General features: G+C 41.0%; 1 protein-coding gene across 3 annotated transcripts in view; it reads left to right on the top strand.

Annotated features, from left to right (window-relative positions):
* ARHGAP6 (Rho GTPase activating protein 6) overlaps nt 1-15,051 on the top strand; it is a 368,531-nt gene that overhangs the window by 272,308 nt on the left and 81,172 nt on the right. For all 3 annotated transcript variants that reach the window (XM_073614845.1, XM_073614846.1, XM_073614847.1), the window contains exon 3: nt 6,396-6,467. In XM_073614845.1, the coding sequence (XP_073470946.1) occupies nt 6,396-6,467 (72 nt within the window). The remainder of the gene's footprint in view (nt 1-6,395; nt 6,468-15,051) is intronic.

Genomic DNA, 15,051 nt, shown 5'->3' with positions numbered 1-15,051 from the left:
GTTGCTCCATAGTGGCTTCAACTATAGAGGTAGGGGGGCTTATTAAAAGATCATTTATTTGTGGTTAAGCGTATGTAACTATTGTAATGCCCATATCCTGTACATTGGCCTACTTTAAAGTCAAAGGGGTTATGTAAGAATTATAATTTCTGGTTCACTTCCTGTTTGTATTAGGCTGTGTTTACACCAAAATTTATTTTTATTTGGTGTTGTGCTTCCTTGCTTTGTATAAGGAATAGGAAATGTAATCAGTTAAAGTGATTGTAAACAATCACCTTGTAAAACAACCCATCCAGTTAAAGTGATTGTAAACGACCACCTTTACCATTCAGTTTAAAATAGAAATGAAAGACAAAATATTTTGGTATAAAAATACACTATAAATACCTCTTTTCTTTTTTTTTATACGTGATCACATTCCCTCTGTTCTGAGCTGCATAACAGCTGGAGGGAGGAGAAGCAGCAACACACTGAGCTTTCCAGTGATTGGCTGTGCTGTGGAGGCGTGTCAGGATAAGTCTGAACATTGGAGGAGAGCATGCTGAGTTCCCAGCATAGCTAGAGAACTGACCACGGTGTGTTCTCCTGCTTAGTGTGGTCAGTTTTTATTAGGGAAGCAGAGGGACAGGATACTTTCTTATAAAAGTACATGGTACAACAGGCATATATCAGGAATATGAAGTTTTTGGGTAACAAAGTCTTTAATTTGATGTGCACCCAGAATTCGGCACACAGGACTTTTTCACAGTGCAATGTGGTGCATTTGTGACGTGTTCTCTTAAAAACAAGAGGACGCTTACCAAGAAAAATAAACTTTTATTTAGAAAAGTCTAAAGCTGGCCAAAGATGCAAAGAATTTTTAGATTGAAAATTAGAATAAGGAAGGATTTTATGAATCAATCTGTGAGCAGTAAATCTGTCACAAGATCTGTGTGCTAAACATTACACAGAATTAATAAATGTGTAATGTTTGATAACTACATTCAAATGGCATCTTCTGGATACGAGTGTCATCAGTGAGCTTTGGGTGCTTAGGCCTACAGTTTAGTACAGTGATGCTAATGGGTTGCTCACGCCCTACCTTGTCCATTCACAAAATGTTTTGTATTTTTTTTTCAAATAAAAGGTGTTTTGTGAATTGACAAAACCTTGTGGTATACTCACCCCTTCTTCTCCCATCCATTCACAGAAGGCCATGTATTCAGTGAAAAAAATATACATTTTTTTTAGCATCCTCAGCCACCATTCGTACATAGTTTGAAATATATTACACATAACTTGTCTAGACAAATCACAATTTTAAAAAGTATTTTTTTCCTGGAGCTGCACTGTAAATGTCCACAGCTTGGCCACAGGTCTACTATAAATTTCTGAATAAATGAATTATGGTGTAGATGACGGAGGAGGTGTTAGAGCATCAAACTATCTGCACATGCATTAAATACATTTATATTCCAACAATCTTTTGCCTGTGCCCAGTAACATAGCTCCATTACAACGGCAAAGGGAGGAGTAGTACAAAGCGTCAACATAAATGACGTGATGTACAACACTTTATTCTTGTCTGTTATCAGCAGACACCCTCTGAAGTCTGAGCCAGAAGATTTGTCACTTTCATGCAAGAGAGAGATAATGTACAAAAACATTTTTGATGTCTTCCCTTCCCTTATATGAATAAAGTGCTTTTGTTGTTTGGTTATGTTCTCCTTGGTTACTTATTTGAACCTCAGCGTTGTTCTGGCTTCTGACCTTCTTCATGAATTCTCTGATTCTAAAACATTTACAACACTATGAAAATAGGTAACTAAGTACTTAATGCAGAAGGCCAGCTGGTGCTGCAGGGGAGGAACACTCAGGGGAATCAATGCCACACCCCTGAACACACAAAGTCAGTGTTTTTTAAAGGAAACCTGCACTGAGAGAAATACAAAGCTATATCAGATCTTAAAACAGAAATATGTTTTGTGTTTTTTTTTTTATTCATACATACCTAGGTGGATGCAGCTGTCCCCCGGCTTCTCTGCACTGAGAACTGAGCCACCGAACATCGCCGATGGCTCGGTTCTCACTAATTCCCTAGTGGAGAGCTGCTGACTGTCAATCAGCAGCTCTCCTGCTCTGTTCCTCCACGCTCACTGGAGCGCTGAGCTGTGGAGAGGCGGGGAGCAGACATCTCATCGGCTTGCTGAGCCGCTGAGACTGCCATCAGTCAAGGCAGCTGGTGGATCCAGACTTCTGAAGTTGGGATGACGCGGTGCCTCGACTTGTTTCCTGTGATGTCAGCAGAGAGCGGACTTCAGACTGCTCTCAGCTGAAAACGGGTCACAGGAGTGCAAAATGAATTGCACTCCTGTGACCCGTAGGAGAAGCCCAGCCAAACAAGCTCAGACTGGACTTCTCCTTTAAATAAGTTGCCTGGTTCATTTGTTGATCCAATTGCTTCTAAATGGTCTGAGGCACTGACCCACAACAAGTATGCATCAAGTGAAAAAGGTCTGGGTCAGTAACTCAAGATACATCGAAACCAAAGGATCACAATCAGGTAAATAGTATTTTCACAAGGAAGGCTCGATAATAGCAACCTATTAATGTTATCATAGGTTTCGTTAAAAGGAAACCTTTACTCTCGGTTCACACTTGTGTGATGCCAGACATTGCATGTGATTCGCAACGCATTGCTGTGCAGATCACATGCGATATCTGTGCGATGTGAATTCAGCCATACAGTTTGTATGGCTGATTTTGCATCGCATTCGTACCAAAATGGTGCAGGACCCTTTTTTTGGTACGCACTGGAATCAGATCGCATGGGTGTTCACACCTATGTGATCCGATTCCTGCACCATTTCACAGTTTGCACTGCAATCTGCCAACCGATATGTATTGACACCCGCAGAGGTTTGCAGAAGGCAGTGTGAACTGTCAGCAATTCAGGTGCGATGCAGGAACCTGCAGTGGAATTGTGCTGGTTCCCGCATCGCACAAGTGTGAACCCAGACCTAGTGAGAGAAGTAAGAGGGCTGCTAGTGCTAGCTTTATTTTAAGAGTACTAGTTGCCTAGCTGTCTATGACTTCAGTACTTTTTAAGGGGAGGTAGAGGTGAGGGGTGGGACTCAGATCTTTATCCATCAAAAGGGGTCATGAGTTGATCCTAATGGCTTAGATTTGTCTGCTCTTCACAAAAGCAGGGGACCCCTAAGACAAAGGGGTCATACAATTAGATAAAACCAAGAGTACATGAACTAAACATACTCACATTAAAAAATCCACGCTCACACATCGGTGCATTTTCAGATGGAGAGGTTAGCAATTGTAGCCTCTATATAACCTTGATCTTGATTTTCCTCAACAATTAAAGGGCTACTACATTTCTGCGTACAGTATTTTAGTTTACACACTAATGGTCTGAAATTTTCACTGGCAAACACATGGAGAATAAAACTCAGCACTGATGAAAGAAGAAATGGGAATGCAGAGAAGGGGGGTCTTCAGTCAGGAGAGATGACAGTCAAAACAACGGCCCCTGGCTTACATAATCTATTCAGACTTTCTCTTTTCTCTATAATAGCAATATTTCCTAAGATCAGTTAAACTAATTTTCTATTAGGTTTGTATATATATATATATATATATATATATATATATAGTTACATTCAGCATTTGCTGGTTTTATCGAGCCCCCACGAGCAGTTCATAATTATGTAGACAGCCCCTGAAGGCATGGTCTGTGGATTTGGCAGATGCTTCATCCAGGAGAGGTAGCTACATGTGTTGCTTATAAAAAGCCTGTCTTGTTTTCCTCAGGGAGTTCCTAATGTGGTCTCTGAAGTAAGACTTGGAATTTTGTAAAGAAAAGGTTCATGGCATTCATATTGCACTCTTATGCTGCGTACACATGATCGGACATTCCGACAATGAAATCCTGGGATTTTTTTAGACGGATGTTGGCTCAAGCTTGTCTTGCATACACACGGTCACACAAATGTTGTCGGAAATTCTTGAACGTCAAGAATGCGGTGACATACAACACGTACGACGAGCAGAGAAAAATGAAGTTCAATAGCCAGTGCGGCTCTTCTGCTTGATTCCGCATGCGTGGAATTTTGTGCATCGGAATTGTGTACACACAATCGGAATTTCCGACAACGGATTTTGTTGTCGGAAAATTTGAGAACCAGCTCTCAAATTTTTGTTGTCGGAAATGTCCGAAGGAGCCTACACAACGTTGGAATTTCCAACAACAAGCTCCCGTCGAACATTTGTTGTCGGAAAATCCGATCATGTGTACGCAGCATTAGAGTTTTACTGCATTGGTTTCTTTTAAATTGGTATTTTAAATGTTACTTAATATCTGTCTTTTTTATAACCAGTGCAGAAGTTTTCCAATACAGTTTAGAGTTTTGGATAGATTAAGAAAGTGTTGAGAAACTCAAACATTTAGAGTTGTCAAAGAAGTGAGAGGTGAGGGGGAACCTTCCAATTAAGACACCTGTTCTAGTTACAGCTATCCAAGAGGGCATTTCCCCTCACTTTGGAGAGAATTTCTCTAAAGCCACGTACACACAAGCGGTATGTCCAAAAGAAAAAGTCCGACGGAATCTTTTCATCGTCTATTCTGATCGTGTGTAAGCCTCATTGGACTTTTTTTTTGAAAATTCTGACGGACCTAGAAATGGAACATGTTCTAAATATTTCCGACAGAACCAATTCCCATCGGTAAAACCGCTCGTCTGTATGCTGTTCCGACGGACCAGAAACAACGCATGCCATGACCAGTCTTCAGGTGACCGCAGGCCTCAGCTGACGTCACAGATCCGGTCCTGGCTGGGGAAAGATTGCTACCATATGGTCGGGATCCTACCAGAACTCTGGTTCAGCACCTGACTCAGGCTCTCAGCAAGATGCTGAGAGCCTGCTCTCTGTTCGCGAAGCTCTGAGAACCGGGTGATCAGCGGTTTTCAGAGGTCTTTGAAGTGGTGGGGGACAGATGCAGCATCAGACCGATTGTGCATCTACCTTGGTAAGTATAATTCTTAAAAAAAAATCCCAAACTTTTCTTTTAATCTGAATTTTTTTGCCCCAGTGTTTGTTTCCCGATTCTGCTGCAAACCATTGTCTAAACCATCTATTCTCGGTTAACAAAATTTTTTATTAGGAATAACGACAATACAAAACACATTCCAAATGTTACAGCATTCTGTATAAAAGTTATAAGAACAAGTAAGACAGAGGGGGGACTCTCTGAATCTGGTGCAGCTGTGCATGGTAGCCAACAGCTTCAGCTTTCTCAATTAAACTTTGACAATAAAACCGGGAAGTTAACTGGTTACTATGCACAGCTGTACTAGATTCTGCATGCACCAGTTTTACTAAATTTTCCCAAGAGTTTAGATTGGTGCCAATATCAACCCCAAATAATGATGAACAAAATGAAAATCTATACCAGTTTAGAGAAGAATCAAAACAAATAAACCAGCTATTCTCAACTGGGGTTCCTCTAGGGATTGCTTGCACTAAGGCTTATTCACCTCCAGTTTGATGGTGCTTGCATAGATATGGGACCGAAACCACTTCACAGACCCAGTGGCATGATTTTTTTTTTTTTTTTTTAGCTATCTGTAAGTGTGGTATTCGGACCATCACCATACAGGGGGTACATTCTTCCCACTAGCCCTAATGAATTGCTTTTTTCAAGGGTTCCCTGAGACATCAAAATAAATCAAGGGTTCCTCCTGGATTAAAAGGTTGAGAAAGGCTGGTCTAAATAGAACACTCATCTGTATAGTAAAGCTATTTTATTACCTGTCTTTTATATAATTATTGAAGATAACTGTTTGCTTTTTCTTGGGTGAGTCTTTGAAAATATCCAGCTTGCCAACAATGACATATACAGTCATGCTAATAGAAGTGTACATTTATTGTGGGCCTCTGAGCTTGCTTTACAAAGGGATGGTCCAAGTAAAACTACCTATTCCTATTTTTTAGGGACTCCAACTATTAGATCTCCCTTTCATATTTACTGGTTCTGTTGCTATCGATTTTCGGGTGCTCCCAACCACCTTTGTATGCTTGAGTGCCTCCGTTGTATATGCCATTATATATAATACATAACGAATCTCCAGTAATGTTCACAACAGGTATATAGACCAAGGACTTCAAGAGTGCAGATCTCATCACCATAGTCCCTAAGAAATGATAGTAAGCTGTTAGAGGGTTTAGTTTCCCAGGATCTGCACAAAACTGAAATATCAATTATGGAGCGGGTGACTCCTTCAAGTGAAGCCCACATACCTCGCACAACCTTTAAAGTGCTAAAAATTCACTTGAGGTGCTAGAAATTCACATTTTTTAGGTTCTAATGCTATTCTAAAACATTGCAATCATATTTTTTGTAGATGGACAGAAGAGGAAAAAATCTTTAAGAAAGAAACTGGATTCTCTGGGGAAGGAGAAAAACAAAGATAAAGGTAAAACTTTTCATGTTTTCTGTTTTTTTACAGTATCGTTTGCTGTTTATCCTGAAACTTCTGTAGATATGACCATACAGTGACCATAGATCACTATATGGTCATATCTACAGAAGTAGACCAGAGATCATAGCATCAGGGACCTTCCTTGACTTTTATTTCCAACTTGACTCTATTGCATGTATGATAAAGGTGTTTCCTTTTCTATGCAGAAAAGGAGAGGCTCACTCAGGTCTCCTGCAAACAGGTGGTGAGAGGCTGAAAATATGCCAAGCATAAAATTATGAGTGTGCATATGCAGTGTACAGCCTGTTATACAAGTGAATTTCTGTATGGGGCCACACTCCTGTATACGTTATTATATTTCTGTACTTCACAGCGTTTAACAGCACATGTACCTATGGCATATTTCCTGAATGCAATACTTTCACTCTGAGCAAATATGTCATATGCGCATGAGCGGGTAAATGCCTCTCACTGCTCATGTACATGAGGCCTTAGAGGCTAAATTAAAATGGAATACCACTTTGCAGGTACATTGCAGGGATCACTCTACACTGTGCCTTTTTTTAATGTTTCGTTATTAAATTGGAGATTGCCGTGTGAAACTTGTAGGATTTATTAAAGTGTTCTTTGCATAGGCCCCATTCACACTTGGAAATGGAGCTGTTACCAGTTACATGAGGGAGACCCAGCAGGAGCAACCGTGATTAGATGTGGGCAGCAGCCCCACTGAATAAAATGGGAGGCTGACAGTTCCTACAGCTAACCGTGGACACTCGCATGTAACCTTTCTGCGTTCATATAGGCCACGCCTCTATATACAGTTGTGCTCATAAGTTTACATACCCTGGCAAAATGTATGATTTCTTGGCCATTTTTCAGAGAATATGAATAACACAAAAACTTTTCTATCACTCATGGTTAGTGTTTAGCTGAAGCCATTTATTATCAATCAACTGTGTTTACTCTTTTTAAATCATAATGGCAACAGAAACTAACCAAATGACCCTGATCAAAAGTTTACATACCCCAGTTCTTAACCACTTCAGCCCCAGAAGGATTTACCCCCTTCCTGACTAGAGCACTTTTTGTGATACGGCACTGCATCACTTTAACTAACAATTGTGCGGTTGTTTCCGACGTTGCACCAAACAAAATAGATGTCCCTTTTTTCCGACAAATAGAGCTTTCTTTTGTTGGTATTTGATCACCTCTATGGTTTTTATTTTTTGCGCTATAAACAAAAAAAGAGCGACATATTTTTGGTAAAAAAATCTCAATAACGTTTATAGATTTCTTTGCGCAAAAGTTATAGCGTCTACAAAATAGAGGATAGATTTATAGCATTTTTATTATTCATTTTTTAAAATTAGTAATGGTGGTGATCTGCAATTTTTATCATGACTGCGACATTATGGCGGACACATCAGATACTTTTGACACCATTTTGGGACTATTCTTATTTATACAGCGATCAGTGCTATAAAAATGCACTGATTACTGTGTAAATGACACTGGCAGGGAAGGGATTAAACACTAGGGGGCGATCAAGGGGTTAAGTGTGTCCTAGGGAAATGTTCTAACTGTGGGGGGATGGGCTTCCACTGACATGACAGCGATCACAGGGAGCAGTAGATTCCTGTCATGTCACCAGGCAGAACGCAGAAATGCCTTGTTTACAAAGGCATCTCCCCGGTCTTCCGCTCCATGACACAATCATGGGCCCCCGGCAGACATCAAGTCCACGGGACCTGCAGGCACGGTCACAGAGTACGCGGCGGGCGTGCATGCGCCCACAATGCCGCGATTTAAAGGGGACATACTCGTACGCCCCTTTGCCCAGCCATGCCATTGTGCCGATGTACATCGTTGTACGCTGGTCGGCTAGTGGTTAATACCGTGCATTGCCCCTTCTTCTCTTGGTAAAAAGCTTCCAGTTCCTGTAAATTCTTGGGCTGTCTTGCATGAACTGCACATTTGAGATCTCCCCAGAGTGGCTCAACGATATTGAGGTCAGGAGACTGAGATGGCCACTCCAGAACCTTCACTTTATTCTGCTGTAGCCAATAACAGGTCGACTTGGCCTTGTGTCTTGGATCATTGTCATGTTGGAATGTCCAAGTATGTCCCATGCGCAACATCCTGGCTGATGAATGCAAATGTTCCTCCAGTATTTTTTGATAACATACTGCATTCATATTGCCAAAAATTGAGACCAAATTTCCTGTGTCTTAGTAGCTCACACATCCCCAAAACATCAGCGATCCACCTATGTACCTTTCATCATAGGCCTTGTTGACTCCTCTCCAAATGTAGCATTTATGATTGTGGCCAAAAAGCTCAATTTTGGTCTCATCACTCCAAATGACTTTGTGCCAGAAGGTTTGAGGCTTGTCTCTGTGCTGTTTGGCATGCTGTTTGGCATGCTGTTTGGCTTTCTTCTGGCGACTCGACCATGCAGCCCATCTTTCTTCAAGTGCCTCCTTTTTGTGCATCTTGAAACAGCTAGACCACCTTATTTGGTTTACCTGACCATGGTTTGGTTTCAACAGAACCCCTCGTTTTGCACTTCTTGATTGGAGTTTGAACACTGCTGATTGGCATTCTCAATTTATTGGTATCTTTTTATATCCCTTTCCTGTTTTATACAGTTCAACTACCTTTTCCCGCAGATCCTTTGACAATTCTTTCTTTCCCCATGATGCAGTATCCGGAAACGTTAGTGCAGCACTGGATGAAAGATACAAGGGTCTGTCAGGAGTCCAGAAATGCATTGACTGTTTATACACACGCACACACACACACACACACACACACACACACACACACACACACTAATTACAAGCAAACAGTTCACAGGTGAGGATGGTTACCTTTAATAGCCATTGAAACCCCTTTGTGTCAGCTTGCGTGCATGTTATCAGGGGATATCACCGGGATATGTAAACTTTTGATCAGGGTCATTTGGGTAGTTTCTGTTGTCATTATGACTTAAAAAGAGTAAACACAGTTTATTGATAATAAATTGCTTCAGCCAAACACTAACCATGAGTGAAAGACATGATTTGTGTTATCATTCATATTCTCTGAAAAATGGCCAATAAATCATAAATTCTGCAAGGTATGTAAACTTATGAGCACAACTGTACCGCATACAGAGGCATAACAAGCCTACAGGTACCCGGAATAATTGATATTCAGTGCTGTCAGTCACTCTCTCATTGAGCCCTGTGCGTCTTTTGGTCCATTTAAGGTCCAAATTCAGACAAAAATTCGGGCTGAAATTGGACCTGAATTGGTGAACCAGGATGCACTGGACCCCTGCTGGGAGCCGCATGCGGCGATGGTGTGTACCCACCCTAAATCCTTCTCTTTTTTACTCTGCAACAGACCACTTCCATTACAAAATTGCCCCCCCCCATGTCCTGCCCTGATCTGTCTACAACAGTTCATTCTCATCCACCCTGGACCTCTTACTACACAAAGTATGAGGCCCTAACCATTACAACTTTGGCAGACTGAGGACACCAGAAAACTTAAAAGACATAGCCGTGCACTAGCTGCCATAACCCCAGTATCCACTTCTTCAGCGGGCGGTTGGCTTTCAGATAAAAGATTTGCCGCAAGATCACTTTTATCGGTGGCAGGAGAGGGCCAACCCCCTCCCGCCACACTGTGGTGCCCTCCGCCGCTTACTGGAGCCGCCGGTAGCGGCGGAGGCGATCGGATCCTTCTCCCTGTGTATTTTTTAATTGCATTTTAGCGTAAATATGAAATCTGAGGTCTTTTTGACCCCAGATCTCATATTTAAGAGGTCCTGTCATGCTTTTTTCTATTACAAGGGATGTTTACATTATTAGTATTATATTAGCAAAATAGTATTGCAACGACTGCCATTTTATTCTCTAGGGTGTTAGAAAAAATATATATATATTGTTTGGGGGTTCTAAATAATTTTCTAGCAAAAAAAAAACTGTTTTAAACCAGTAGACAACAAATCTCAAAACAAAGCTCTGTCCTTAAGTGGTTAAAATACAATTCCTCCCTCAATGCTGCCAAACAAGCCTACTTTGTCACTCTCATTAACACTCTGTCATCCAGTCCTCATCGTCTCTTCTCTACTTTTTACTCTCTACCTTCTCCACTACAACCTCCACCCAGTAACTCGCTTACTGCTCACCAGATTGCACTTCAAAAATAAGATTGATGTAATTCATGGGGCACTCCACTGCACAGATATCTATCCTACCTAACATATCCTGTAGAAAACCACCCTTAACACTCTCCTCTTTTGACCCTGTTACTACCGAAGAGGTCGCTAAAGCTTTCTCAGAATCCCGCCTTACCACCTGCCTGCTGGACCCTGTTCCCTCACAACTACTACGGTCACCCTCTTCTTCTATCCTCTGCTCCCTAACTCACATATTCAATCTCTCCCTCTCTACTGGCACCCCCCCCCCCCAAAACGTGTTCTGATCACCCACATACTTAAAAAGCCCTCACTGGACCCCACCAGCCTGAACAAATTAAGACCCATCCCCTTGCTCCCACTTACTTCTAAGCTTTTAGAACGCTAAGACCTCATGTACACTGCTGCTAAACGGACATTTAGGAGCAGTTGGGCATTTTTTTCAACTGCTTCTGAACTCTTCTCTATGTTATCTTATCAGTACATGTACACAGGGATATTTACAGTCGTTTCTAGGCAGTTGAGTTTAGAGGCTTTTTTTGGAACGCAAAAAAATGGGTTCAGAAGCTAAGTTTAGCCAAACGCTTCTAAACGAGGCAAAACGCGGCTAAACGTGAGTTTCATTTACAGGCGTTTTTCTTTTTGGCTATTTTGAAAAAAAAATTATTATAATTTTTTTAAACGCTTCTAAACGCTAACGATGCAGGGAAACCGCATCCAATTTGCACTAGTGTGAACCCAGCCTCAAGTTTATTTACTGCTTATTAAAGAGGAAGTAAACCCTGATGTCAGCCGTAGACATCGGTGCCCGTTTTCAGGAAAATATCTCCTTAACCGCGTGGGTTAAGGAGATATTTCTTGCACCTACAGGTAAGCCTTAATCTAGTCTGTAAGGGTTTACAACCACTATAAGAACATATAAATGTTTAGGGCAGCACAGTGGTGTAGTGGTTAGCACTTTCACCTAGCAGCAGCAATAGGGTCACTGGTTCAAATACCAACCACAACACCATCTGCCTGGAGTTTGCATGTTCTCCCTGTGACTGCGTGGGTTTCCTCCGGGTACTCCAGTTTCCTCCCACACTCCAAAGACATGCTGTCTCCACTCCAGTGACATCCTGTCAAAAAAAATTGGCTGTGTATGTGTTTGTAAGCGTGCCAGGACCCCATGGAGCAAAGGCCTGCGCCATACCCCAGATGCACACCGGCGGCAAAAAGCGCCCTGAGGCGATTCAGTTCGCATAGGTAGCGCTATACAAGTCACTCATTCATGAGTGCCTATATATAGCCTGTCCACATTTCTCTTTTAAAGTAAAAATCCAGTCAAATCTTTTTTTCTGCTTTAGGAGTAGGGCAGGTTTGGACACACTATTGGCTTGTTAATGCTGTCTGGGTCCTCATTGGGGAGATCCATCCTCATGGGATCAATTGTCACCAAGACAAAAATTGAAGGATTATTGCAAATTTTAGTTACCAAAGGTAGAGGGGATATTTTGGACATCTGTTTCCTCTCATCTCAAAAAAATAGCCAGAGTTCTACCTTAACTTTTAAAGGATATAGCTGAGTTGACTCTTCATTGCATGTTACATTTAAAAACTTCCATTAAACCAGCAGAATATAAACATTATTTGCAGGGTTGAATGTAAAAGTAGTACAATCAAATGCATCTGTAGAGTGACTGGGGTTGATTTACTACAGGCAAATAGATTGTGCACTTTACAAGTGCTTAGTAAATGAGGGGAAGTAAATGAGGAGAAGGTTCACTTTATAAAGAATAGCCAATCACATGAAAGGAAAAAAAAAGCATTGTTGCATGCACATCATTGAATGATGGAAGTCAGAAGACCTTCCCCCTCATTTACCAAGCTCTGGGGCAACTGCAATTGCAAAGTGCGCACTCTATTTGCCTTTAGAAAATCAACCCCAATCACTCTACAGATGCATGTGATTGTATTCCAAGCCATAGCAACGTGAAAAATATAAAACACAACGTAAATGTTTAACTTACACTGTATATACCTTCTCTGCCGTTGTTACCACTTATATTACAATATAGTGTTTTTAATTACATTATGTACTCATCTTCAGGTTACCTTCTTTTTATTATGTTCTATGGTAAAGCACGTATAAACTAAAATTCTGTTCGTTAGTGTCAACTGTTGACTTTATGTACTGTTTTTCCTTTAATGGAAAGCATTGAGTGCTGTTCATCTCAAAACAGAGACACCAGACCTATACAAGCCATACATGTGAACAATGTAAAGAAAAACAATACTTTTTCAAAAATTAAAGTAGAAATAAATCCAAGTCATAAAAATTACATTTGTTTAGTTATCTTTCCTTATAGATGAAGGTTGGGGATTGTGTAATCTGAGCCTTCCTTTCTTGTGAAATACTTTAATTATTTTCAAAGGGAACTTTCTGTTCAAGGGTGGCAGCTCTGCCTTGCAGGGTCTAGCTGCAGGCAAAGCTTTTGTCATCCTCCTCTGCAGGCTTCCCTCTGACACTACAAGGGTATATCCCAGCACAGAACATGCTAACATATATAGCCCCCTCTGCTGCCACTACCACTGCCAGTCCTCTGCTGCAGCAACTTGTTGGAGGAGGTACCATCAGAATTATGCGAGGCACACATGCCAAGTCATATCATGTGCAAAGCAGCATGGAACTTGTGTTCACAATGATGCAGTGACCTTGCTAATACCTGTATTGCCTTTGCACCCAAACCAAACGTTCTAGACCACCACTGCTGTGATGAGCATAGAATGCAATAAGAGTAAGGATAAAGTGATCTATGACTACAGAGATTGCCAAAATAAATCCAGAAAATGTAGGGTATGTGATAAGCAGAATCTTCTACTTGCTGTCCATTAGACGTAACACCTACTTGATTTTGAACATTGGTTCTTCAGTGTTTAGGATGTGGCAGCAGTGTCATGTACGCATTTGTGATCTATTATGTCTTATGCCCCGTACACACGGTCGGATTTTCCGACGGAAAATGTGTGATAGGACCTTGTTGTCGGAAATTCCGACCGTGTGTAGGCTCCATCACACATTTTCCATCGGATTTTCCGACACACAAAGTTTGAGAGCAGGATATAAAATTTTCCGACAACAAAATCCGTTGTCGGAATTTCCGATCGTGTGTACACAAATTGACGGACAAAGTGCCACGCATGCTCAGAATAAATAAGGAGATGAAGCTATTGGCCACTGCCCCGTTTATAGTCCCGACGTACGTGTTTTACGTCACCGCGTTTAGAACGATCGGATTTTCTGACAACTTTGTGTGACCGTGTGTATGCAAGACAAGTTTGAGCCAACATCCGTTGGAAAAAATCCTAGGATTTTGTTGTCGGAATGTCCGAACAAAGTCCGACCGTGTGTACGGGGTATAAGTGTGCTACAAGGTTCCAAATATCCCTACATTTGAGATGGCACACAACTCTTATGCCGCGTACACTCAGTCAGATTTTCTGATGGGAAATGTTGGTTGTGAGCTTGTTGGCTGAAAGTCTGACCGTTTGTATGCTCCATCGAACATTTGCTGTCGGATTTTCCGCCAACAAATGTTGGCTAGCAGGTTCTCAAATTTTCTGCCAACAAAACTTTGTTGTTGGAAAGTCCGATCGTGTGTACACAAGTTCAAGCATGCACGAAATCAAGTACGAGCCGGAAGCGATTGGTCTTGTAAAACTAGCGCTCGTAATGGAGATATCACATGACTATCGAACTTCCTTTTTATCGGCTTGTCATACGTGTTGTACGTCACCCAGTTCCCAGGTTCGTAATTGTTGCCCAACATTTGTATGACCGTGTGTGTATGCAAGACAAGTTGGAGCCAACAACCTTCGACCAAAAATCCACGGTTTTGTTGTCGGAAAGTCTGATCGTGTGTACAGGGCATTAGTCTTAAAAGTCTCTCAAACATTTATACTCTAATTATATGGACTTTTCTATAATATTTTTCACTTACTTCTGCACACTCTGTGATTGGGTCTCTCATTTAATTTGTCTTTAGCACTTTGATAACTTGCTAATTGTCTATACATTCATTTTGATATGATATATTGTAGAGATCTTGTCTTAACTATTCCTTTGACTAAATATGTACATGTAGGTGCATATCTTTGTCCGCATTGAATCTCTCTATGCCAATTTCAACATTAATTTAAACTCTTTTAGATTAAAAAAAAAGAATGAAGTGCTTTAAAAAATATTACAATTATGATAATATGGAAGTCACATGAAAAACGACCTTCTGGTAAATGTTACAGTAATAACTGTAAATGTGTACTCATGGAACATACACTCTCGTTTTATTTTACCTCACGTCCATAAAGTGACACTATACTGTCCATGAAAGAAAATAACATTGTTCCATGCAG

Source organism: Aquarana catesbeiana, linkage group LG02 (genome assembly GCF_042186555.1).
Source record: "Aquarana catesbeiana isolate 2022-GZ linkage group LG02, ASM4218655v1, whole genome shotgun sequence".
Lineage (NCBI taxonomy): Eukaryota > Metazoa > Chordata > Amphibia > Anura > Ranidae > Aquarana > Aquarana catesbeiana.
This window is presented reverse-complemented; position numbering and strand designations above follow the sequence as displayed.